General features: G+C 36.9%; 2 protein-coding genes across 2 annotated transcripts; one reads left to right on the top strand and one right to left on the bottom strand.

Moving 5' to 3' along the window:
* Window positions 1-694: 694 nt before the first annotated feature.
* Window positions 695-3321, top strand: LOC133791069 (uncharacterized protein At3g17950-like). Its single transcript, XM_062228957.1, has 3 exons — window positions 695-1217; window positions 1499-1648; window positions 2564-3321. Exons 1-3 carry the CDS (start codon window positions 1206-1208, stop codon window positions 3059-3061), a joined length of 660 nt encoding a protein of 219 aa, XP_062084941.1. The 5' UTR covers window positions 695-1205; the 3' UTR covers window positions 3062-3321.
* Window positions 3322-8311: 4990 nt separating this feature from the next.
* LOC133791067 (putative E3 ubiquitin-protein ligase XBAT31) lies at window positions 8312-11431 on the bottom strand. Its single transcript, XM_062228956.1, has 8 exons — window positions 10971-11431; window positions 10720-10779; window positions 10544-10615; window positions 10335-10456; window positions 10105-10245; window positions 9913-10020; window positions 9431-9689; window positions 8312-9017 (listed from the first exon to the last, which is right to left on the bottom strand). Exons 1-8 carry the CDS (start codon window positions 11148-11150, stop codon window positions 8616-8618), a joined length of 1344 nt encoding a protein of 447 aa, XP_062084940.1. The 5' UTR covers window positions 11151-11431; the 3' UTR covers window positions 8312-8615.
* Window positions 11432-26039: the final 14608 nt, after the last annotated feature.

Raw genomic sequence — 26039 nt, 5'->3', positions numbered from 1 at the left:
TCCGTAATCCGTATACAATCTAGCTTCAAGAAAAAGACTAGTTTACTTATTTGATATTAAAAAAATTTGTCCGTACAAATACAATTTAAAATAAATAATTCAAACTAGACACCCGCAGTCCAAACACCTTTTCTAATAATGTGTAATGACATTTCTTTATTTTATTTGTCAACATCTATTTTTTATTTTGGGTGTGATGGCAGGCATGGATGATAATATTGAAGGAAAATTATTTTTGTTAGGAACAGCTGGAACATGGAAGGTTATGAAGAAGAAGAAAAAGAAAGAAAGATATTGACAATGACACTGGTGTCAAAAAAGTAAGTCATCTAGGTCATATAGTGTGGACCTGCCTGTTAAAAGTGTGGGTTTGGTAACACAGTTTAAGAGTTTTGGGCCCAACATCAAGGCTAATCTAACCAATGTTAAGTAAGACCTGTCAAAGGCAAAGCAACAAAGTAAAATTGCTCAACTTTTTCCAGTTTATACAACACTTTATTGGATCCCCTTCTCCACACTCATCATGAAATCACACAAACTTTTTCTTTTTATAAAAATAAATAAATAAAATAATGGTTTCCAAAGCAGAAAAATGAGAAGGGTAGAGTAGAGGGATAAAATATGAATGTGTTAAATTATTCTGTGAATAGGCTACATTTGTCATTTGGGAGGACAGCTTCTGATACTTTATTTGAGCTTTTATTTTTTTCTTTCCCTTTCATATAATTATTTTTCTGCTTTCTTGGTAACAAAATGATTTTGTTTCACCTTTATAGTCAACAAAACCAAAGAAAAAAAGTAGAAAAACAATCCTCACATATGATGATGACCCTTCTCACTAACTAGTCAAGCTTTTGTTGTTATTTTCCACTCTCTGTCTTCCTCTTCCTCTTCCTCAACCTCTACTTGTTTTTTCTTTACTCTCTTTGTGCTCCGACCAAGTCAATATTTATAATGAGTTACTTCCTCACTTCATTAGCCACTGCTTAACTCCAATCACTCATAGAGCTGTAAGTTCATCCTTACTATAACCACATTCACATAGACACACACATACATAGATATAACAGCAAGGATATGACACTTGTTTCACTCACCTGGTACCTGAGATAGTGAAAGATGAGATGAGGTGACCTCATTGGACTTGGTTCAGTGAGACTCATCAATTAGAACCGAAAGAAAAGTACTTTCATCACCGTCCAAACATGGCTCAGCAGGTATCTTTTGTCTTCTTTCTCATTCTTTTGGATTTTCTTTTCTGGTTTTCTCACCCAGTTTTTTGTTTTTCTTTCTGGGATTTCTATGGTGGGTCTAATGTATGTGGTTTTTTTCTATAATTTATCTGAGAAGTGGGTCTAGCTTTTCTCATTAGCTATTACATTGTTGTTCTTGTGTCTTTATAGCTAATAGTATGAACCCTATTTCAATTTTTGTCCATATAATGTTAGAGTATTAATTATTAAAGTATGTTTGATTTGAAATGATATGATCATTACAGGAGGAAGGCTGGCCACTTGGTCTACAGCCACTTAATGCAAGAGTTGGCTTAGCTAGAAATCGAGATTTTTCAGGATCAATATCATTCAACACCTTAATTACTGGTTCTCCAACATGTTCTACAGATTCTTCCTCAGATTTAGACACTGAGGTTAGTAAATGTTACACTGGTTTGTGCTACTATTTTAACAATAGTAGTAAAAAAAATGTACTTGCTCATTTTGTTTCTTACTAGTTTGTTCTTTTCATGCATAAAATATGCCTTTTTTTCTTGACAAAGGAACTTGCAAGATGAAAATGAAAATAGAAATTGTAAAAAACAATGCTTGATTATTTCGAAGCGCAACTTGGAAACTGTAGCTTTGTCTTCTTATATAGTGACATATAATTAAAAAATGTAGATAGTCAAGGCTTATCCAAATTGAGATTATAAATGATAGGACTGGACTCCACTATTTCCCACACTCCATGTGACTAGAGTAATGCTTATATGTGTATGGGCGTGTGTGTATACATACACAATATATATAAATATATATCTTCTTAATAAGCAAGTTGTGAACACCATACCATAGTATAGTATTAGATTTGGTGTCTTGTTAAGCTTTGTTCAGTAATCAAAGCTATCACATACTGACCTTTTCAGTGTTGCACACCATGTGTCTGACATGATGTTTTAGAGGCATGTGAAAGATACCTTACGTTAAATTCGGCAAAGGAACTTTTTTTTCTTTCATAAACCTCCTCTTTTTTTGTTGTCAGAACATTGTAATGCTTGGTAATTGTATAAGATGCCCAAATAATGTTGTGACATTACTGATGAAATAAAGTAGAGAATGTGCACCCTGATCAGCATGTGCATGAATGAGCATTTTCTGGTCTAAATAATTCACTTGTGGAAAGAAGAAGCTATTACAATTATAAGAAGTATTAACAGTACATAATGAGCTCATAACTTACTAATCCAGAGTGTTTTTTTGAACTAAAATTTGGATAGAATGAATGAACTTGTCCAAATTGATACCTTTTTAAGTACTAAAAATAAGGATTTTTGGTTGATTTTCAGTCCACAGGTTCTTTTTTCCATGACAAAAGTATCACACTGGGGAGTCTTATAGGAGTTAATAGTATTCTAGAGCTGTCCAGAAGATCAATCAGAGGAAGAAAAAGTGAACCTTCTAAAGAAAATAAGTGCAGCAACACTAGGACCAGGAGGATATGGTGTTTTTCTCTATGTTCATCAAGTGACACTGGTGATATTGCTGAGAATTCCAATAATGTTGCACCACCATCTCTTGGCCATTTTCTTGCTGTTGAGAGAAAAACGGCAAACGAATGTAGGAGTTATCAAAGCCCTGGTTTTTATGGTCCAGACGAGCTTGCCATGGCTCAGCCAACAGCTGAACCAAACACACTTTTCGTTAATGGCTGCATAGCTCCTCCTCGGTCAAGTCCATGTTCAGGTACAGAAATGAACATGAGAAGAAACAGAGGACTAGATCATGGCTTGGGGTGTGGATTTTCATTCCTGTGTCCATGCTTGTCTGGACAGCCTTCCCACTAAGACATTGCCTTTCGTTTTTTTTGGCTTCAGTTTAGTGATTGAATTCCATGTTTTATGATGAGAATTTAGTGCACATTCTGCGACTTAAGTGAATTATTTGGTGTGTTTTTGATGGTCAGATCATATCACAGTTCATAAACATTTGTTATAGTATGATGATTTTTTGGTAACCTGCATGAGAATTGATCATGTGTGCATATTCTAGTGGGTTTTGTAAGGCATAATGTGTGGATTTAGTGTAAAAGAATTTTGGAATATGATCCTCTCTTTCCTGGTGATTTTAAATAATGCCTTGAATCTCTTAATATCTATGTCTAGTCTAGAGGCTCCATATGGGTCATTATTAGGTTTAAAGATATGCTGTAATAACAACTATAGTACAAGCTAGGGCCAAGGAGTTGTATCATTGAGCATTATACAAACTGGATTCATATCTCTTATGAATGAATGGGGACAAAGACAATGTATGGTTGGGCCATGAACATCTTCATGCATTTGGTACAAAAATTGTCCTACTTTTTGGAACTGGAATCTACACTCTACACTATACACTATCATTAGTAGCTTTACTAATTAGACGGTATCCCAAGTATTGGCTACTGCCCTACTACTATCTTTGACTGATTCATATTGGTAATGTTCTTATTTTCCAATAACATCTCTAAAATGAGGATAGTTTATAACTTGTGCCAATTATGTTACTCATGAACAGATTTAACTATTTAAGGTGATTTCCAGTCCAAACTCTATTTTAAATCAACTTCAACTTCAACTTCATTTTAACACTTTTATTACTTTAAATTATTATTTTATCTCCATTCCATTACTTCAAAAAAGAATATTCTTCTCAATCATCACTAATCAATTTAATTAAATAATACATATTAATATTAATAAAAATATTTAAACAATAATTTTTTATAAAATAATCGTTTTATTATAATTTAGGTTGGCTTTAAATGAATAGTGTCATCTTTATTAATGAAGTTAAAATACAATTCTTTATTTTGAAGATAAAATTGAAGCTTGATTGGAGAAAGATTTTAGCATCAAAATAAAATAAAAGTGAATTTAAAGGCAAATTGGGAGATGCCAAGGTAGAAGAACATATTCAATCACTTTTCACTTTTACCATCCATGTTAATGAGAGAATTTCGGTCTATGTACCAGAATTAACAGTGTTAAACATTTATTTTATCACAAATTAATAGTATTTATTAAAATTTAGACTTGTAGTTTAAACATTTTACATAAAAACTAATAATTAAGTTAATTTTTTTATTTAAACATTTTTTTTCTATTACAGTAAAACTTGTTGTTCTCTAGTTACAATTTTTTAGTGTTATTTATTGTTAGAATTTAAATAAAGAGTATGGAGAAAATTAATAAATATAATAATATATTATTAATTGAAGAACAGAAAAAAAAAATACAAAATAATAAATTATAAAACTCATAATTGAAAAGAAAGTCGAGGCACGTAAAACACGCTTTCCTTAAAGCAGATTTGCCCCCTCTACCTGATTGGTGTTAGAGGATACGTGAGCAACTACTTCTCAGGATACAATGATTAACGAGTAGAGGAATACACCACTTTCACTACTCCAGCGAACTCGGATTAATACATTCACTCTATCACCTTAAGACTTACGAAAAACAAAGAAGAAGAAGACAAGAGAGCTTTTTAGTGAGTGACTCTATTTGTTGGTGTCTCTAGAATGAAAGGTGAAGCCTCCTTTTATAGGTTTTATATGGGGTGAAATACCAAGTGTGGACACAAGGGAATTAATGCCAAAAATCCCACAAAATTAGTGATATTGATCAATCACAACTTTACCATAATTTCTGATATCAATCAGAATATTCACCTTTATTACGGTGATTACATCCTTGACCAAATCTGCATTTATTAGCAGCTATCAATGGACCACATTTAAGGCATCAATTTTTCATTCACACATTAGCTTAAATTGGCTATTTATTATATATAAAATATAATTTTTCCAACATTTATCAAATTCTTCATTTACAAGATTAACATATATTTTTAAAAATATTTATAAATATTAAGGGGTTGGCTAATCGGGTTTCAACTTTCGACACGACAATCTAACTTGAAAAATGACATGATTTTTGCACGTTAGAATTTGAAACTTTAGTCGTGGGTCGAAAACAGGTTGGGCCCAATCGTTTGACACAATTTTTTTTTGTCGAGTTAGATACAATTTGTATGACACGAAACTAACATGAATTGTCTTGTTTATGTTCATACATAATTAAAATTATTAATTTATAATTAAAATATTATATTTTTTTAAAAGATAAATCTAAAGTAAAATGAAAACTCTTTAGAAAAAATATAACTTAGCTTATTCACACTTGATAGATTAATTGATATTAGAAATTTCGTTTATGGTGTTGATCTTTTGTGATAAATCAATTAATTCATTAATTTTGTTTATTTGAAATTTTATATATTCAAATGAACCAAACGGATTGATGTAATAAAAAAATGTCAAATAAATCAAATATATGATACTAATCATATTGATCAATAGATAATGTTGGATGAGTAAGGTCGATACGTGAACACGATGAATTTGATTAGAGTTGAAATTCTTTGACCCTACCCATAAATATGTCGGGTTAGGATTGACAAACTAGATACGCTAATTTGATCGATATGATAACACAAATTACCACCGGACAAATATTAATAAAATCATGATATTTTTTCACATCTACCAATTATATATTTGAGAAAACATATCTTTTTTACCGCATTAATTATTTTCTTTCAAAATTACGACATTAACCATTTTAAAAGAAAATACAAGGTTTCATTTCAAAATAGTTAATGTTTGAATTTGTCAAGAGAAAAAACAATTGAACAGTTGATGACCTACCAAAAAATTCCCAAAATCAGAAGAGTCGATGTCGAATTTTGTGAAAAAATTTCTTCCAAAAAAAAACAACATATGGGGGCAATTTCCTCGAAAATCATACCTCACAGCATAATACATGTAACTTACGGCCGTCGTCAGTTTTTCAAATAGATATTTACCAACAACATAAACACATCATACAACAAAATTGCATTTATAATTTAGTTATCAAGCAGGTGTCAAAAAGATTAGGCTCTTAAAACATAAAATATCTATTATTTACATGTAAATCAGCATTTAAGATATATATATATACATATATATATATAAATCAATCATCAACTTTTTGAGCCGCCTATTAAGAAAAGATGAACCTCTAACCTTTATTACAGATTAATTTTTAGGTGTGAATGTGGAATATAAAATATTAGGGCTAACAATTCTTCAAAAGCTAATAAAGTTAATATATATTTTATAATACTTTTTCTATTCCTTTATTAATATTGTTTGTTGGTTTATTTTATTGCACCACGAGGCTGGCTTCGTAATCGTAGAGCATGCTAATTTTCTTAGTTCAACTAAAAACAAATACAAAAGTGAAAAATACTAATAAATGTAAACAAGCTGGCCAAACAAGAGAATTGCTTTGATTAACGAGGACAAGTTTTTCAATAAAAAAAAAAGAGAAAGACAATAGCTTTGATTTAATAAATAATAACAAAAAATAAGGAGTGAAAATGTTTAATCCACCAAACATGATGAGAATTAATTCTTGGATGACCCGAAGAAAGAGGCTTAGTAAGTTATCATTTGTCATTATGTCACCACCACCAATAGTATAGTTATAAATATTGATGCTTTATTTAGTGGCAACTCTTTTTTTTTTTCTTCTATGACATATCCTTGAAATCTTATGAATTTTTCCAAAGCTCTTAATTGGATTAAAATAAAAAGAAATCTAAGATTATTTTTGCTTTCTTTTTCTCATCAATTGATATCCCAATGAAAATGACAAATTCTTTAAGATACTTTTGTTCAAGCTTAATATAATATTCCAAGTTATTATCTCCCTCAAATACGCAACTTTGGCAAGTTTGACCTATATGAATTCTAAAGTAAACAGTGAACAAACCTATTAATAAATATTTAAATATATATATTTACATGTTTGGTAAAGAAGGAGAAAATGAAACACGTTTTAGACTGTAATTGTTGATATTTTTTTAAAGAAAAAAAAAATAAAAGAAGCATGCAATACTAACTTCGTTTTTTTAAGTTTTTTTTTAATTATATCTTTTTTTTAAAAAAAAAAAAAGTGGTGGCACATAATATTGGAAGACAAATCCCTTGTTTTATATTAGCAAGACATTACTTGTGTTTGTGTAGAAAAATAATTGGTACATTAATCGTAAACCTAAACAATTGGATAAGAAGATTCCAATACACAAAGCTGATCACCATGAAAGTAAAAAATTACAATAAAGAAGGATTTGAGGTAGTTAGCAACTGCTCCAAAGTTTTATTATCATCCACGTGTCATTATATTACTATTTAGAAAATAAGGCCAAGGGAAGAGCTAAATAGTGGGACCCACACTAAGAAGTCAATAATAATATGTCTGGCTCAAATGAGGGAACGGCAAAAAAAGAAGATGGAAACTTTTAAAGTTGGCCATATCCATGCATTATTATCTTCTTCATCATCATCATCATCATCATCATCAAAAATGATAAATGAAGAAATTTTTAATAAAAGTAAATTCAAAAACCAAAAGAAAAGGTTAGCCTTATTTGGTAAAGGGTATGCATCCAAAAATTATACCAAAAGCAAAAGGCCAACTAAAATTGGACCCAACTCAGTTCTCGTTGAGTGTTGCTTATACCATGGCTTTTCAAATACACACTGGGCCCACTTTCTCAGTCCACGTGTCAACATCATGACAGATCACGTTCATTGTGTCCCCATTGATCTTATAGTTGGTGATCTATCAGACCTGTTCAATTTTCAAAATTTTGGACCTATCCAGTGCTGTCTGAAGATGTGATAAAATCCCATGCAGACAGTCAAAACTTGTTGGCATAATTTTACCAATATTGGTATTATAGATACATTTTTGGCAAAATTTCACTCATTAAATAAAAATATATAACATTACATCTCAAACAAATACATGCATGGGGATTGGTGTTTGGACAAACGCTCTAACCCACTCTTTTTTTGAGGATTTTGGGTCCCTAAACCTATCATTCTCAAGAATGTTGGACTCTTTTGATTAGGAGAAGCAAGGTTCTTTTTTTAACCCTTTTTTTTTTGGCTCTCCTTTTCCTTTTTACCTTCCCAATGAGGATTATATTTTATAAGAGAGTAGACCCACAAAACCAGCAATTTTCCTTCAATCTAAAGAAAACAAATATTATAACATGAACCATGCAACAAAAGAACCACCCTAGACCTCTGCAGGCTGCAGCTTGCTTGCTTTGCTTATTTCTCAAATCTACACAAACAGATGTATTTCTATCTACACATATCTAATGGATCATTCCACGACATTTGAATTCTTGGACTATTTGACTTCTCATTTCAAACTACATGGAAAGCAAATGCTAATTCTTGGATGACCCAATGAAATCGTCTTGGTTGCATTATCCCCATGAAAAAAAAAACTAGAATCAAGGCTTGTCTATCCACTCAGTCTCGGCAGCAATCCTTCCCGAGCCACGGCCACCAATCTTTCCAAAAGACCCTATTGCTGATAAGTTCTTGAAGCTGCTGCTACCCTCGTTGCTAAAGTTTCGTGACCTCCTCGACTTTCTTAGCTTGGAGGAACTGACATCACCTGCATCTTGATTAGCGTCTAGATCATGACTTTTAATCTTTGCAACCACCAGTCGAGTGATGGCGCTGCGACAAAATGGACAAACTGGTGGAGTTAGGCATGCGGTTGTTGGGTTTGGCTTGTTGTGGCAGCAGAGGGCTAAGGTGCATTGCGGACACATCTGATGACCGCAATTCTGGACTTCGATTGTGCAAACCTGTTCAAAGCATATGCAGCATAGCTCAGAATCACTGCCCTGCATTGCAAAAAATTTCTTGATCAGTACTCCTCCGGACTCATGAAGTTATACATATTATTGGACTTTGTCACTGTTCTGCAAAATGCAACTCTATTGCTTAGTACAATATAAGATAGGCCCGGAACAAATCATGGACTAGGACACTACAATCACTTTCAGACATGTAGACAATAACATTGCAAGATGGGAAAGAAAGCTCCAGATTTCATATCTAGCAAAGCCAAGATAGTACTACGAACATATGGTCCTAAAGCTTCAGAAAAGGAATTATTAAAAAGACTAGTGGTCCTCATATGGGAAATGTTTTAATTTAGAAGTCAAATGAAGGAACGAGGACTAACATTTTTAAAAAGACTTGACAAAATTATGCTGTTTTATATGTTAAAAAATATCACTAATTGTGAAACTACCTCAGAGATACTATCATCCATCCCAACATCAGAATGTAACGGAGAAGGAGCTATATATGCAGTTCCCTTGAGAATGTTCTTCTCCCTCTCCCTGTTTACCTCCATCAATGCTTGTTCTAGCAGTAATTTTGCCTCTGGATTAAGCTCACTTATGAACTTCAAAGGCGAGGGCCAGACCATAGGCTCTGCCGATGAAGGATTCAACAAAGCTGCACATGCTCCGTTTTTGTGTTTCAAAGCAACCATGTATGGGATTCTCCTGCGTATATATAAGATCACAAGGCAAAATACAGCTCAAGAAGTTTCGAGAAACAAATCAACAAACTTAATATAAATAATAGCAGATACATAAATAGTAATAGAACATATTCATAGATAGAACATATTCATAAGAAACAAAAACAAAGACCATGCAAACAGTTCTAAAAAAAATCTTTTCGGAGTTTCCAAGCTTAGAAGGCATTTGGATCATAGAGTTATACCCAGATGAATCTCTTTGATAACGATCAGCCCCCCAAGCCAACAACTCTCGGATGCAATCCAGAGATCCCCCTCTGGCTGCCAAATGAAGAGGAGTGCTACCAGGGCAGCTGTTAAGAAAACAAAATCATCAGTATACAAAGACAAAATATGTCAAAAAAAGAAAAGAAAAAAAAACTTGGTTGAATCATTACCCATATCCACCGGTTGAAGCACAAACAAGAGCTCCATTATCTAACAATATATGTACACATTCGGGGCGTCTTTGACGCGCTGCCAAATGTAACGGTGTTGCTCCTCTACCATCTCTAACATTCACAAATCGAGCGAAACCCCTACAATGAAAGACCCACTATATGATGTTAATCACACTCAGACACTAAATGCTCGCTTAGAGAAGAATAAAGGGAAAAAGGAGACCAACCAAGAAACTGCAACAGGGCTGGAATGAGCAGAAGAAAGAAGGGCTTGGAGGCAATCTGAATGGCCATAATACGCAGCATAATGCAAACAGGTTCTTCCGTTGAGAGAATCAAACATCAAAATCTGAGATCATTCAGTCATTCACATTATTAATCACATAGTTTGGGCAATAACTCGATAGAGAAGAAGAAGATGGAGAAGTCTACATACATTTGCTCCAACTTCAAGGAGCTTTTTTACACAAGAGATCTTGCCATGCATTGCAGCCAGCATAAGCGGACTCTGAATCATTCACAAACCACAAATCAATTAGAAGGAATGGAAAAAAAAAGGACACACTTTGAGGTAGAAGAGAATTTGGTACTTCACACAGACAAAAAATTTACCTGCTTGTGACGGTTTAACACGTCTGGATTTACAGATCGTTCCAAAAGCTTAGATAGAATCTGAAAAATCACACCAAAAAACGGAAAACCCACAAAAGTCGACTAAGTCAAACCATGACGATTAAACCAAAAACATTGATTTCCCAGGAAACAAACAAAAACCCAATTTCCATAACTTTTTTTTTTTTTTTTTTAAATTTAAAAAAAAAAAAGATAAAATTCGACAAAAGAAGCAATGAAATAGAGCGAACCTCGATCTGGCCATTGGCAGCAGCTATATGAAGTGCAGAATGGCGGTCGTAGACGGTGGTCTGGTTCAAGAGAGTTGGGTCTCTCTCTAAAATAAGCTCGACGGTGTCCAAGTCCCCAAACTGTACCGCCGTAAAGAGGCCATGCTCATGACTCGCCCTGCAACTCAGGCCCTGACCCATATTCGTTCTCTTCTTACTCCTTCTTCTCCTCGGTCACCGCACCACCGTTCTCCGGCGAGGTCCTCTACCCTCAATCGTGCGCCACCTCTTCCTCCGTTGGAGGTGGTGGCCTCGGTCGCTCTCTCGTAACAAGAGGCTCACATTTATGTAGTGTTTCACTAGTCTCTCTCTAGAGAGAGAGAGAGGGAAGAGGAGTATTGGAGTTTGGAACAGCTGCCCGGAGAGAGAGTGAGAGAGAGGCTGACCGTGTCAGCGCAGGGGCAACTATCAGATATTTCTCGGGCAGTTTATAGATTCCAATTCCCGTAAGCAGTAGTACAATTGGGCCAACTATAACAGAAGACTTGTGTACGAGTCAACTCAGCTGAGTCTATCAACTCGTCCACCCAGATTTTCACAAAAATATATCTTAGCCGTTGAAATCTTACGCTCTTCATCATCAAAACCGTTGGATTAATATATTAGAGAAATATTAAAAGCAACTGTAAATCTATAATACGGGCTCAGAAATTGATTCTGTTATAACAATATAGTTTTATTAATTAATTAAAAAAAGCAGTTATTTATTTGAAGAGTCAGTTGAAATATTTATTTGTTAATTACAAAAATTGGTTTACCGTGTCTTCGTTAGTAATTGATTTGATTTGACGTAATTACCCCTGTCTTGTCTGACATACTGCTGTCTTTTGCTTATTGGTGTGTGTACATATTCGACTGAAAAGACGACTGCGCTACCCAACGTTGTCATCAAAACGAAACTGCGTCGTATTACAACGTCGATATTTGTTTTTTTTTTAATAATTGTAGAAAATGAAAATTGTTGGAATATATTGAAAGATTAGAAAAGATAGTCGTGTTTTGTACAATCTTTTGTAATTATTAAAAAAAAAAAAAATTTGAGAAATTATGGGATAATGATTTATTTTCACCCTACTAATACAACATGTTCTTTATATGGACACATGAATGCATAGTATTTATTGTTCATTGTATAGCGAACCACTTGTAGGTTTTTGAAAATTTCTGACAAATTAAAGTACTAAAAATAAAGTTAAAAAAATTTGTTGTGCATGTGTTTTTTTTTATTATTATTATACGCTTTGCATGATTATTTTTATAAAAAGTTTAAATTATGTATAAGAAAATTTATATTTTGTGTAAGACTTATTTAGGTAGACTTATTTAGGTAGAAGCATTTATTTTTAAAATTGTTGACGCCATTTTCCATCAACTTAAAAATGAAGAGCAATTAAACAAAATACCAAAAGAGACAAACAATAAAAGACACGATTTTTACGTGGTTCAACAATTAAAATCTGCCTAGTCCACGAATCGGTGTTATTTACTTTATGGAATTCTCTCAAAGCTTTCTGGAAGCAATTTTACAGAGTCTTCCCAATACAAATTCTTCAATTCCCACAAATGAATTGTTCCACGCTATTTATAGAGTGGTTTACCGAATATCTCCCCTCATCTTTCGGTGAGTTATTATACAAATCAATTAAAATAAATGTAACTAACGCGTATAGTTACTATGTACGTGTATAAATCCCATGATATTAGGGATTTAATAACAAATTACAACCAATCCCTTAAATATAGGGATGCTATAACAATAAATATGTTCACACTTAGCTTGTGATTTTGAACATTAGAATCACATGCCTTCGAGACCGACCAACCATCACGAGCCCGCTACATTAGTTCGCCTTGGCTTTTAACAAATAACATTGTTTAGATCATCCTTTTCGAGCTCACAATGCCCGAGCTCGAACCGTCTTATCTGATGGCAGGAAATAAATCATGAAATTTATACAAGTACTGAACCATTGTCAGTGTGACTTCGAGCTCGACTTATAATCTCGGAACACCTCTAAGACCACATGGTTTCCGAGCTCACCAATTCCAATGTTGTCGCACTTACTGCTCAGCGAGACTGTTCTTGATATTTTCATTAAAGCTGATTATGTTGAACCTGCTTATTCTAAGCTTACACTTTACGAGCCTCACTTTCGAGATGAAAATTTCTATTCTCGAAATTTGGGTGTAACATTTTGCCCCCTCAAAAGTATCAATTCGAATCCTATGAGAAGGAAACTTTTGAACTACCACTTTTGAAAATCGAGCCACCCACCACACTCAAGTGTGGACACATGTCATTTAGAGATTGAGCAGCCAGAGTACTTGAGTACTTTTTTCATCTGCCCACGTCTTTTCATATCCCAGCTTTTTGCCGCAAATGTTATATTCGTACCCCACCCGTTGGATCAAATTCCAAATCGAGCCAAAGGCCTAGATCAACCTGACCCTTGATATCCTCTGGGGTCTATAAATAAGCCAAATTCATCTTCTTCCTTTTACCTTTGTTTTATCTATAGAAAAAAACTCATACCAGAAAAAGAAAAAACCAGAGATTTCTTTGTATGTTCTCAGAAACCAAAAAAACAAAGCAATCTTTCAACCCTCAGTTCAACGGGATCGTTTTTGCTGCCTCTTCTACAATCGACGATATTCTCGTATCCTCGATCCAATTTACGTAAGTGCTCTGATCATTCATTGGTGTATATACATTTTTTATTTTCTACATGCTTTTCTGCTATATGAATATGCTTGCTAGTTTTTACTTCTAGCCCTTACGAAGTAGTTTATCTAATATTGCATAAACTTTGGATTCAAATTTTTTGAAATCATGGTTCTCAAACCTAGATTTAGTGCGAAAAATGCAAAAATAAGGTCTTTCGGATTAAAGTAGTGTTTCGTGTAAGCCAAGAAATAGGGGTTTTGACTTAGAGATTTTAACTGCACAAATCCCAAAATTATCACCTTTTTGGGTGATTGTCAACTTTATCCCTGAAAATCTGAGATCCTTAAAATTGATATCCACCATTCTCTCGTGTAAGTACACGCACGAAGCCCGAACTAAGTACACGCACGAAGCCCGAACTTTACAATAGTTTGGGACTCAACTTCGAATTCAACGTATCCTTTTGAGACCTCAGTCTCGATTGGGTTAATTCCGTGATCTCGGGCTTTCGAGGTCGAATCACCAAAACTATCTTTTCTTTTTTCTTTTTTTTTTCTTTCATGCCTGGCCCTCTTCATTTTCTTTCTTGCTAGATGTCGCAGAATTCTAAGAATTGGTGGGGGTCAAAGCTCGCAATCCCCTATTCTCCATCAACTCCTAGCTCGGAATCACCCATCACTCGAAATAAACGCTTGATACGCGAGCACCAGGAGAGATGTGAATAAGAAGACATCCGAGATCACTTCCGACGCTAGATTGACGAGATTGAGGAGAAGAAGAGGAAAATACTCAGAGTCACAGTCTACCCAGATCTGGATCCCGAGATCAGACCCGTCCCTCTCGATCCGAAACTCAAAGTCACCATCGCTTTCGAGCCTGGTGTTCTTTCATTCTCGCTGATGGGAGATCCTTCAAGCCGCCCTTCTACCTCACAAGCTGCTTCAATTCTGACCACAAGGGAGGAATTCTTCGAGGACGAACACTATTGGAGCTCAATCACCTCCACGAGCCAAATATCTGACCTGTTAGCCTACCATGGCTTAAAGCTCTCAGGCGCTCCAATGTGTCGGCCTGCGACCTCGAGCGAGCGGAGTCGCCTTGCCCCAGGAGATGGCAATCCCGACAATAAAATCAAGCTCGCCGCATGGAGTCGCAAGTAGATGAGGGCAGGGGCTCTGCTCCTCTTGAAGTCCTACTTTTTGGACTTTGTTGGACTCGCTCCCTTCCAACTCCAGACCAATTCTTACAGGGTCCTCTCGGCCCTTAAATCGATATATCACGAGCTGAGGTGGTAAGGACCCTCACCTTGAGAGATTTTATATCTTTTTTGCCTCAAGGGCAATCCCTCTTGAGCTTGGGGAGGAGACAGCTTCTATTACCTCTCGAGTTATCCAAAGGAGAATAAGCTCTTTGGGGACATGCCAAACCATCCCCCGAACTTCAAGCTTGCATTCTTTTGGACGAATGGCCTCGCCCCTTCAAAGTTTTACTCCTTCTAACGCATTCGTAAGTACTCTTAAGCCTGACCTTCTTTCTTTTTCACCCAATTGTAAAGCTCAGAATACTAACATTAAACTGTTTCTACAGCCAACTACCACCGTCCCACTCCCACCGACTCAATGGTGGAACATAAGGTAGCTTTGTTCCAAGTGCCTTATGGACGGCGATCGTTGTCGTATCTTCTTCACGAAGAGCGACTTCACGCCTCCGGCCTTTTGGAGGAAGGCCAGTCGACTGATGACTCTGTCTATCGCAAATATTTCTGGTGGGAACACGTGCCCCTTCCTACCGACAAGCTTCCTCCTAGGAGGAGGTCTTCGAGTTCGCAGACTCACCCACCTGCAGCTTGTTGTAATGATCGTCCTGCTTCGGAAAACGAAGCTCAAGACAAGGCTTCGCAGAGCTCGGGTGGTGGAGGTAAAGTTGTGCTTAGTTCCAAAATGTGGTCACCTTCCTTACTTAAGCACAAGCCCGACACCTTAATCCTTTTCCCCAACCCTAGGGATAATTTTTATGTTTGGTCTTGGGTAGATCATAGGGTACATAGATTTGATAGTTGGCTAGGTCCGTTTCAAACCATGTATAGTCTAAATGAGGTTTGGGACGGGGTCATTGTACAACATGGGACCAATATATATAGGGACCTCTCGAGGCTAACCCTTCGTTATAGAGAAGGGACTCCCCCAGCATTCTCAGAGGATAGAGGAATTACTTGGTCGCCGAGCTCAAGCTCGATAGAGAGTACCAATTAGGTTTCTTTTCTTCTTTTTTTTGCTTCTTTTAGTGGCTTAGGCTCGTATACTAAACTGTAACTTGTATGTTTTGCAGACAACATGGACTCTAACCTGGACAACGTGCTCAATTGCCCCGTAGGAGCCAATGGAAGCAAGCGCCCAAGACCATCTCAAAGTGGAGGGCTCCCCTCCAAAGTCTTGAAGAAAACCGAGGTGACTCCTCCAGCCTCGGCTGTCCAAAATCTGAACCATGTTGTCGACCCTATACCCGAGGTCAGGGTCTCTACTAAAGTGGAGTTGGCGGCGCCTGCGGACCTCCTGCCTCCGGTCTCAGCCCCCAAGCGACCTGCCCAGACCCCCAGAAAACCAGTCCTTACCCGGGAACATCTTCCGTCTATCTTGACCCACGTTCCCGAGTATGTGATTGATCCAGCCACGGGGTCACACGAGGTCAACTTAGGCTCAAACGTCTTATCCTGAGTCGGCCAAAGCCTTAGCAACCTCGGAGCTCCCCAATGGCAGTTCCTTACCTCCTGCTGCAACACAAACACCATATTTGACAAGGGCAGCGAGCTCTTCACGTCGGTAAGTCATTTCATTTTGGTAATGTTGCCTATACATACTTATCTTGCATGTTTAACAACCCATTTTTGTTTATGTGTACAAGCTTTCACCGCGTTTGTTCAACACAACTTCAAGTTGAACAATGAGGTTTTAGCGAGTCGAGCCTACGCTCAAGAGGCGAAGAACCTTCAGTTAAAGCTCGTAGACGAGGTCAAGGTCGCGATGCTGAAGGTGTCCGAGCTTGAAAAGAAGATGGAGGCTGCCCTGGTGTTTGCCCAAAGGGTGTCCGATCTCGAGTCTACAATGGCCGTGACTTTGAAAGAAGTCAAGGCCAAGAACTCTGAGATCAAGGAGAAGGGCTCCCAAATCAGAGAACTCCAAGAGCCCAACGCCAAACTGGAGAAGGACAAAAAGGCAACCTTTGATATAATCAAAGGTGAGAAGGCCCACCTTCTTGAAGAGTTCAAGAAGAAAAAAGATCATGTCGTCGACATGGAGATGTACTGTATTTGGGTCAACAATCCTGACCTCGACACCAACGTCTTGGACAACCTTGAGGCCGAGTTCGTTGAAAGGTGGTAGACTCGCCTCGACGAAGAAGATGCCAAGGCTGAGGTTGAGGAGATGGCTGGAGCATCTGGAGCCACTGAAGGGGAGGAACCTGCTCCGTGAGGGCGAGGTCATGGGCTGCGTCCCATTAATATCTTTTGTAATAATTAACTTAATTTATACATGCCCTTAGGGCGAGAACAATTCTCAGCTCAATTCAGAGCTATTTTTTATAGATCAATGTTAATCTTTGATGCGTACAATCTTCTAAGTCAAAAATATTTCATGTATTTGATTTTGCTTTCAGCTTTTTGTTTTAATATTATGATTTACATTTCGGGGTCGAAATATTTTGAACATGTTATATTAAAATCTTGCTTTTAGATTTGTTTATTCGTAAAAATACATATATTGGATTTATGCTCAAATTCCAATGCACTCATGCACCGATTGTTCGAAATATCCATGTCCGACTTCGTTAATGCAAAGGTTGGACCTTACTTTCACCATGTACTCAAAAGTACTTAATTGGCATGTAAGTTTAATAGTTTAGTTATATCTTACTTTTCTAGTAACTTTTTCTCATCCTCGAGTAGCTCCTCGAGGTTGTGAGGTTGAAACTACTTTTTGCAAAATTTTCTAGTCTCAGGATCGACTTAATTTGTAGTTGGTTTATTTTTTATTCCAACTTTCTTGCTTGTTGATTAGTTTTAGCTGGTTTATTCCAAACTAATTCAGCTCATGTTTGGTTTGTAATCCATCCACTTATAAATTTTGTCAATCAGGTTAAGTCCAGACAGCTTTAGCTCGCGTGTTTGGTTATTACTCCATACACTTTTAGTTTTAACGATGGGTTAAGTCCAGGCAATTTTAGCTCACGTATACACTTATAACTTTTGTGTCTGGTTAGGTCCAGACATCTATATTAGTTTGCGTATACACTTATAACTTTTGTGTTGGGTTAGGTCCAGACATTTTTGTATACACTTATAACTTTTGTGTCTAGTTAGGTCTAGACGTCTATATTAGTTTGTGTGTACACTTGTAACTTTTGTGTTGGGTTAGGTCTAGACATTTTTATTCTATGTTATTTATTTTTTCAAACTTATGGTATGATTATATACCTCTGATGCCCCCTTAATATCCTATGAGTGTGACCATAGGTTATTGAATTAAGAGAGTTTGCAAAAAAAAATACAACATTTAATCAAGAAAACAAATTTTTGAACAAAACTCAACATTTTATTAAACAAGCTTGGTTACAACGAAAACATCATTTCCAGATTATTGATAATAAGGTTGTAGATGTTCCCCATTCCAAGCTCGCGGAACTAACTCTCCGTTCAATCTCACCAATTTATACACCCCAGGTCGGATGACAGACTCATTCTGGTACGATCCTTCCCAGTTAGGTTTGAGTACCCCGGCAGATGAGTCTCGTGTAGTTAAAAATACACGTCTTAGTACTAGGTCTCCCAATCTGAATTTTCTATCTCGAACCCTCTTATTAAAGTACCTTGTAGCTCACTGCTGGTAGGCTGTATTTTTTAAATTAAGCTTCATCTCGTCTTTCTTCAATGAGGTCTAGACTTTCTTCGAGCTGGGATTAGTTCGAGGCCTGATTGTACGCGTGGCTCCGTATTGTAGGGATTTCGACTTCAATAGGCAACATGGCCTCGCACCCATACGCCAGGGAGAAGGGAGTATGCCCCGTTGAAGTCCAAGCTGTGGTTCGATAAGCCCACAAAACTTGAGGTAACTCCTCGGGCCACCTTCATTTTGCCTCTTCTAACACTTTCTTTATGGAGCTCTTTAGGGTCTTGTTGACTACTTCGACCTGACCGTTTGACCGGGGATGGGCGACGGAGGAGAAGCTTTTTATTATCCCATTTCACTAATACAAAAAATGGCAATTGTGTCAATCAAACGCGTTAGTCAACGCAGTTGACTGACGCTGTTGACCAAGAATTAACATTTGTGGTAGTTGGGCACTGCCACAAATTAAGGGGCAATTGCGTCATAACGTACACTGACGACGTTGAACGGGACAGTTTGCGTCAGTGGGCCACTGACGCAAATGGCCCGTTAAGTAAATAAGCCCCCTTCGTCCCCAACAGAGCCCCCATTATACCTAAAATTTTAGAAACGAAAACTTAAGAAACCAGCGGCGCCCCTTTCGGTTTTAGCTCATTTTGGTACGTTTTTATCAATTTTTTTTTTTTCAATTTTAATGTAAAAATAAAGATGTATATATGTTTATGAAACTTATGCATAGTTTTTTTTTTTGTATAGATTTTGTATTTTTGAAGATTATTGTTTGGGTTTTCTACTTCAAGAACTCACATTGCTCAATTACCACAAGTAAATGCAATTTTATTAATTTTTATGATTTAAATTTAATTTTTGTGATTTTTTTTTATAAATTGACTATATTTTGGATTTTTTAATTTTTGGATAGTTTTATATTAATGATTATGTAATTGTTTTAGGTTTAAACTTTGCATTTGAATATTTTATAATTTTTTTTATTATAATTTCTTTATTTTTTATTAACTTTTTCAATTTTTTTTTAATTTAATTTAATTTCGAATTTACTTATGTACATGAGTTTATATATATATTAATGTATATATTTTGTATAAGTTTCACTTTATTAATTGTTTAGTTTGAATATTATTAGTAAATTTTTGTTTATATTTTGTTAATTTTTAAATTTTGGGTTTAATTGGTTAAATATGTATATATTAAAATTGTTTGTTTTCTTTAAGTTATATTTTATTATTGATTTAGTTAGGATATTTATAGTCAATTTTTCTTTATGTGATTTGTTAACTTTTTAAAAAATATATATTTTATTTCGGGTTCAAGTATTTAAATGAGTACATATAACAAATTATTTATTTTATTTAAGTACTTTATTGTTTATTTAGTTATAGTAGTGCTTTAATATATTTTTATTTATATTTTGTTAACTTTTTTATTATTTTTTTGTTTATTTTTATATTTGAGTATGTATTTTGTTGACAACTTTGACGGTGAGATCAAGCTTGGAGGATTTTATATTAGAGGTAATATTTTTAACCTTAATGTATAATTAAGATATTGAATTTAGTGGAATGTATGAATTATAAAATAGTGGAGATAGGTTTTGGGACTGTGTGCTGCGGTGATATAAGACTGTAATTATGCATGTTTGATTTATTAATTGATTTGTTGTGTTTATGTGATGAATATAGATTTATTTAAATTTTAGAAAATATGATAGAAATAGGGGAAATGCTGCCCAATTTTTTTTTAAGCATTAGTAATATGAGAATAATGCATGTTTGATAGATTGATTTGTTGAATATTTTTATGTATATCATGTGTTGTATACATGCACGTTTTAAATTTGGGAAATGTTATAGAAATAGGGGAAATGCTGCCCAATTTTTTTTGGAAATATTGTTTCCTTTATTTACTTGTCAATTAGGTAATCCACGAACCTAATTGTTAATGTTTGTTGCTTTGTTTTTTTTTTGTGTGTAAAGTTTGACAATGGATAGAGATTGGATGTCAGTGGATAGGTTATCATTGAAATATAGGAATGAAGTTGAGTTTTTCTTGCAATTTTGTGCAAGAAATACTCAATCTCCTAATAGTATTCCTTGTCCTTGTGTTAAGTGTGGTAACATTGTCAGGATGTCAATTTTTAAGATAAAAGATCACTTATTTAGGAATGGAATAGACAAAAGTTATAAAAGTATGGTTTTTGCACGGAGAAATAATGAAAGTCACTGATGAGGGACCATCTAAGAATAATAAGTATTTTGATGTGGATTACGAAGTTGATGATATTGCAGAAATGATTGATGATGCACAATATGAATCGCATGTGGATCCAATTAAATTTTAATCAATCTTAGAAGACGCTGAGAAACCTATTTTCCCTAATTGTAAAAGGTTCACTAAATTATCAGCACTGCTTAGGTTGTATAACTTAAAAGCCAAACATGGGTAGAGTGATAAGGGAATGACAGAGTTGTTAACATTTTTAGGAGAATTATTACCCGAAGGTAATGAAATGGCGTCTTCATTTTATGAAGCAAAGAAGACATTGCGTTCGTTAGGCATGAAATATGAAAAAATACATGCTTGTCCTAACGATTGCATCTTATATCGAAAGAGATTTTCTGATGCAATTGCATGTCCGACATGTGGTGAGTCTAGATGGAAAAAGAAAAAAAAAATCAGATGCAGTTAGAAAAGGTGTCCCTGCAAAGGTTTTATGGTATCTACCACTAATACCTCGTTTGGTTCGATTGTACCGAAATGATGATCATGCTAAAAATTTAATTTGGCATGCCAAAGATAGAGTAAAGGATGGTAAGCTAAGACTTCCAGCTTGGAAAACAATAGATGTTAAATGACCTGAATTTGGCAATGAACCGATGAATATTTGTTTGGGTCTTTCTGTTGACGGAATTAATCCACACACTTAGTAGTAAATATAGTTGTTGGCATGTAATGCTAGTCATCTATAATCTACCCCCATGGTTGTGTATGAAGATGAAGTTTACCATGTTGACCTTGTTGATATCCGGTCATAAACAACCTGGAAATGATATTGATGTATACCTAAAATTTTTTTTCGCAAAAATGGGTAAACAGGTCACTGTCGAACTGGGTTCCATTGTCCGACACTATCTTTCTGGGCATCCCATATCGGCAGATGATATTTTTTACCACAATATCTAAATTTTTTTTCGAGGTAATAGTGGCCAAGGGTTCAGCCTCGGTCCATTTCGTGAAATAATCGACCGCGACCACAACATACTTTACTCCACCTTTGCCAGTTGGCAATGAGCCTATGAGGTCGATCCCCCATACTGAAAATGGCCATAAGGAGGTCAACATGGTAAGCTCGGTAGGTGGAGCTTGTAGAATTGAAGCAAATCGCTGGCATTTATCACATGGTTTGACATACTCGAACGTGTCTGCCTTGACTGTGGGCCAGAAATACCCCTGTCTTATCACCTTTTTGGATAGACTATGCCCCCAGTGTGATCTCCACAAAATCCTTCATGAATCTCTTCCAAAATTTTCTTTGCCTCAGGCGGAGTTACACATCGAAGTAATAGCATAGAATACCCCATTCGATACAACCTTCCTTCCACAATGGTGTACCTCGGGATTTGATACATCAACTTCCGAGCCTCGTTCTGTTTTGCTGGGAGTCTTTCAGTTTTGAGGTAATCCATTATTGGGGTCATCTAGGTAGGTTGTCAGTCGATCATGCATATGTCCTCTTTGTCAGGCTCGCTGATACTCGGGGTCAGTAGAAACTCTACCGGGACCACGTTCAGTGTATTGGGCTCGCTGGTTGTAGCGAGCCTGGCCAACGCGTCTGCATTTGAATTGTGTTCTCGGGGGACTTGCTCTATAGCGTAGAATTCGAACTGTCCGAGCGCAACTTTGGCTTTCTCTAGGTACGCGGCCATTTTTATACCACGAGCCTGATATTCCCCAATAACTTGGTTGACCACCAACTGCGAGTCGCTATAGCGGTGTATAGCCTTTGTTTTGAGTTCTTTGGCTATTCGAAGTCTTGCTAGTAATGCTTCATACTCAACCTCGTTATTTGATGCTTCAAAGTTGAACCTTAAAGCGAAGTGGAATCAATTTCCTGCTGGGGTAATCAGTATAATGCCTGCCCCCGATTCGTTTTCGTTGGAGGATCCATCGACATAAAGTTTCCACAGCTCGTGGACTGGGGTTACAACTTTGTCATTTTAAATTCCAGTACACTCGACAATGAAATTCGCCAGGGCTTGTCCCTTAATGGTCGTTCTTGGGTGGTACGTGATCTCGAATTGTCTGAGTTTGATAGCCCACTTTAACAATCTTTCGGATGCCTCTGGTTTGGACAAAACTTGTCGTAGTGGTTGATCAGTTAGCACATGAATAGGGTGTGCTTGGAAATAAGGCCTGAGCTTTCGAGATGAATGTACTAGGCTGAGAACCAGTTTTTCCATTAGCGCGTATCTTGATTCTACCCCCAATAACCTTTTGCTAACATAGTAGACATGCTTTTGAACTTTTTTCTCTTCTCCGACAAGCACCGCACTAATGGCGTGTTCGGTTGCGTAAGGTATAGATACAAAACCTCTCTCGTGATAGGTTTCAACAAGATTGGTGGTCCGGCGAGGTGATTCTTAAGGTTCTGAAATGCGAGTTCGCACTCCTCTGACCACTCGAATTTTTTGCCCCCTCTCAAAAGGTTGAAAAAAAGGAAGACAACGGTCTGTAGATTTTGAGATAAACCTACTCAATGCTGCTATCTGTCCAGTTAAGCTCTGGACATCCTTGCACTTCCGAGGTGAGGGAATTTCTATCAATGCCTTAATCTTGTCCAGATTAACTTCTATCCCTCGTGCATTTACTATAAATCCAACGAACTTTCCCGAAGACACTCCGAACTAGCACTTTTGTGGGTTAAGTTTCATGTTGTACTTTCGAAGTACAGTAAAGCACTCTGTGAGATCATCGACATGGCTATCATTATGTTTCGATTTAACTAACATATCGTCAACATAAACTACCATGTTATTTCCTATCTGCTCGGCAAACATTCTATTCACCAGCCTTTGGTACGTGGCTCCAGTATTTCTGAGCCTGAAAGGCATCACATTGTAATAGTATAACCATTTGTCAGTCATGAAGCTCATGTGTTCCTAATCTGGTGCATGCATGACAATCTGGTTATATCCAGAATAAGCATCCATGAATGACATGATGACATGACCTGCAGTGGCATCTACGAGCTGATCTATCCAAGGTAAGGGAAAACAGTCTTTAGGGCATGCCTTGTTAAGATCTGAGTAGTCGATACAGGTTCGCCATTTGTCGTTGGGCTTCGGGACCAACATTGGATTGGCAATCCAATTAGGATAAAAGGCATCCCGTATGAATCGAATTGCCTTTAACCTGTCGACCTCCTCCTTGAGAGCCTTTTTTCTATCATCATCCAAGAGTCTTCGTTTTTGCTGCTTTGGGGGGAAGCTTTTATAAACATTGAGCACATGGCTCATGACATTCAAATTGATTCCTACCATGTCTGAGTGCGACCATGTAAACACATCCTGGTTTTCTTTCAAGAAGAAAATTAATTGCTATTTTACCTTTTCAGAAAGGTTCTTTCCCACCTTCACCACCTTTGTAACATCTACTGCATCGAGCTTTACTTCCTCGAGCTCTTCCAAAGGTTCGAGATTGGCCCTCTCATCAACTCTGGGATCGATCTCCTCATCAATTTAAAAAATGACTCCATTTATTTCTTGGATAACCACTAGAGCTTGCACACTTGTCTGACTTTTTCCTCTTATGGAAGTGTTGTAGCACTCCCTTCTTGCGAGCTGGTCTCCCTTCAACGTCCCGATGCCACTAGAGTTCAGGAAATTGATGGCCAAGTGCCTAACAGATGCCATTGCCCCTAACCCAATCAGGGCGGGTCTCCTGAGCAGTATGTTGTAGGTTGATGGGAGGTCCACCACGACAAACTCCATCATCTTGGTTACTGAGACTGGATAGTCTCCCAAGGTTAAGGGGAGTTCGATGGATCCCATACAGACAATCCCTTCTCCTAAAAAACCGTACAACGTTTTTGCACATGCTTTCAAATTGTGAAGTGCGAGTCCCATCTTTTCTAGAGTAGCTTTGTAAATGATATTCACCGAACTCCCGTTATCAATCAGGACTCGGCGTACCCTCTTGTTCGTGAGCTGGAGAGTAATGACCAGGGGCTCGTTATGAGGAAATTGGACATGAGTCGCATCCTATTTGGTAAATGTTATGGATTGAGTCTCAATTCTCTGTTGTTTTGGAGCTCGTGGCTCGGGTTCGAAAGGAGAACCGTCTCCGGTCTTGAGCTCGTTTACGTATCTTTTCTGAGCGTTCCTGCCCAAACCTGCGATATGAGGTCCGCCCGAGATGGTTACTACATCCTCTCCATCAATTGGAGGGGGTATCTCATCTTCCCAAGCTCGGGAGTTATTGTGTTGGGCAGGCTGCACGGCTGTTGCCCTCGACTTGTTGATGCTTGATTGGGATTTTGATTTTTGACGTATTGACCGAAATATCCCCTCAAGATCAAACCTTCTATCTCTTCCTTTAATTGCCGACACTCGTCGGTTGTGTGTCCAATGTCTCTATGGAATCTATAGTATTTATTTGAGTCCCTTTTCGCCTTCTGATTCCTCATGGGGTCAGTTCGTCTGAACGAGACCTGGTTTTCATTGGTCAGGTAAATATTCTCCTGAGACTCATTGAGCTCGGTATACACCTTGTATACGGAGAAGTATTTATCCCCTTTCTTCTTATTACCTCCATCAGCCTCAGAGTTATTCCCTTTGTTCTTCTTCCTTTTAGAAGGGTTATCCCAAGAGGGTTTTGAAGTTGATGGGGTCGCCAAGGTTGAGGCAGAGTTTATGTTTGTCATTGTGGTTATGGGCAGAGAGGTCGGGTTCAGTGCTAACCTCACCTCTTCTACATTGACAAATCTATGGGCCCTCTGATTGAACTCGGTTAGTGACCTGCTAGGTTTCCTTTGTAAATCTTCCCAAAGGGGACTTTTTGGCAACATACCCGCTCTAACAGTCATCAGGTGGCCGCTGTCGTCAACATTCCAAGCTCGGGTCACTTCTAGGTTAAACCTCGTGAGGTAACTCTTTAATGACTCATCTTGCTGTTGTCAGACATTGGTTAAGGCTGAGGCCTCGGGCCTGATGCCAACCATTGCTTTAAATTTCTTCTTAAAGTCTCTAGCTAATTGATCCTAGGATGAGATTGAATGTCTTCTAAACTTCTCAAACCCATTTTTTGCTGGTCCTGTAAGTGTGGCTGGGAACATCATACATCTGAGCTCGTAGCCAACATTGTTGGCTCGCATGATGGTGTTGAAGGTACTCAAATGACTATACCTGTCTGAGTTTCCATCAAATGGTGGGACATGGGGTATTCTGAATCCCTGAGGAAACAGAG

Source organism: Humulus lupulus, chromosome 7 (genome assembly GCF_963169125.1).
Source record: "Humulus lupulus chromosome 7, drHumLupu1.1, whole genome shotgun sequence".
NCBI lineage: Eukaryota > Viridiplantae > Streptophyta > Magnoliopsida > Rosales > Cannabaceae > Humulus > Humulus lupulus.
The sequence above is the reverse complement of the archived record's forward strand: the minus strand, read 5'-3'. Positions and strand labels throughout refer to the sequence as shown.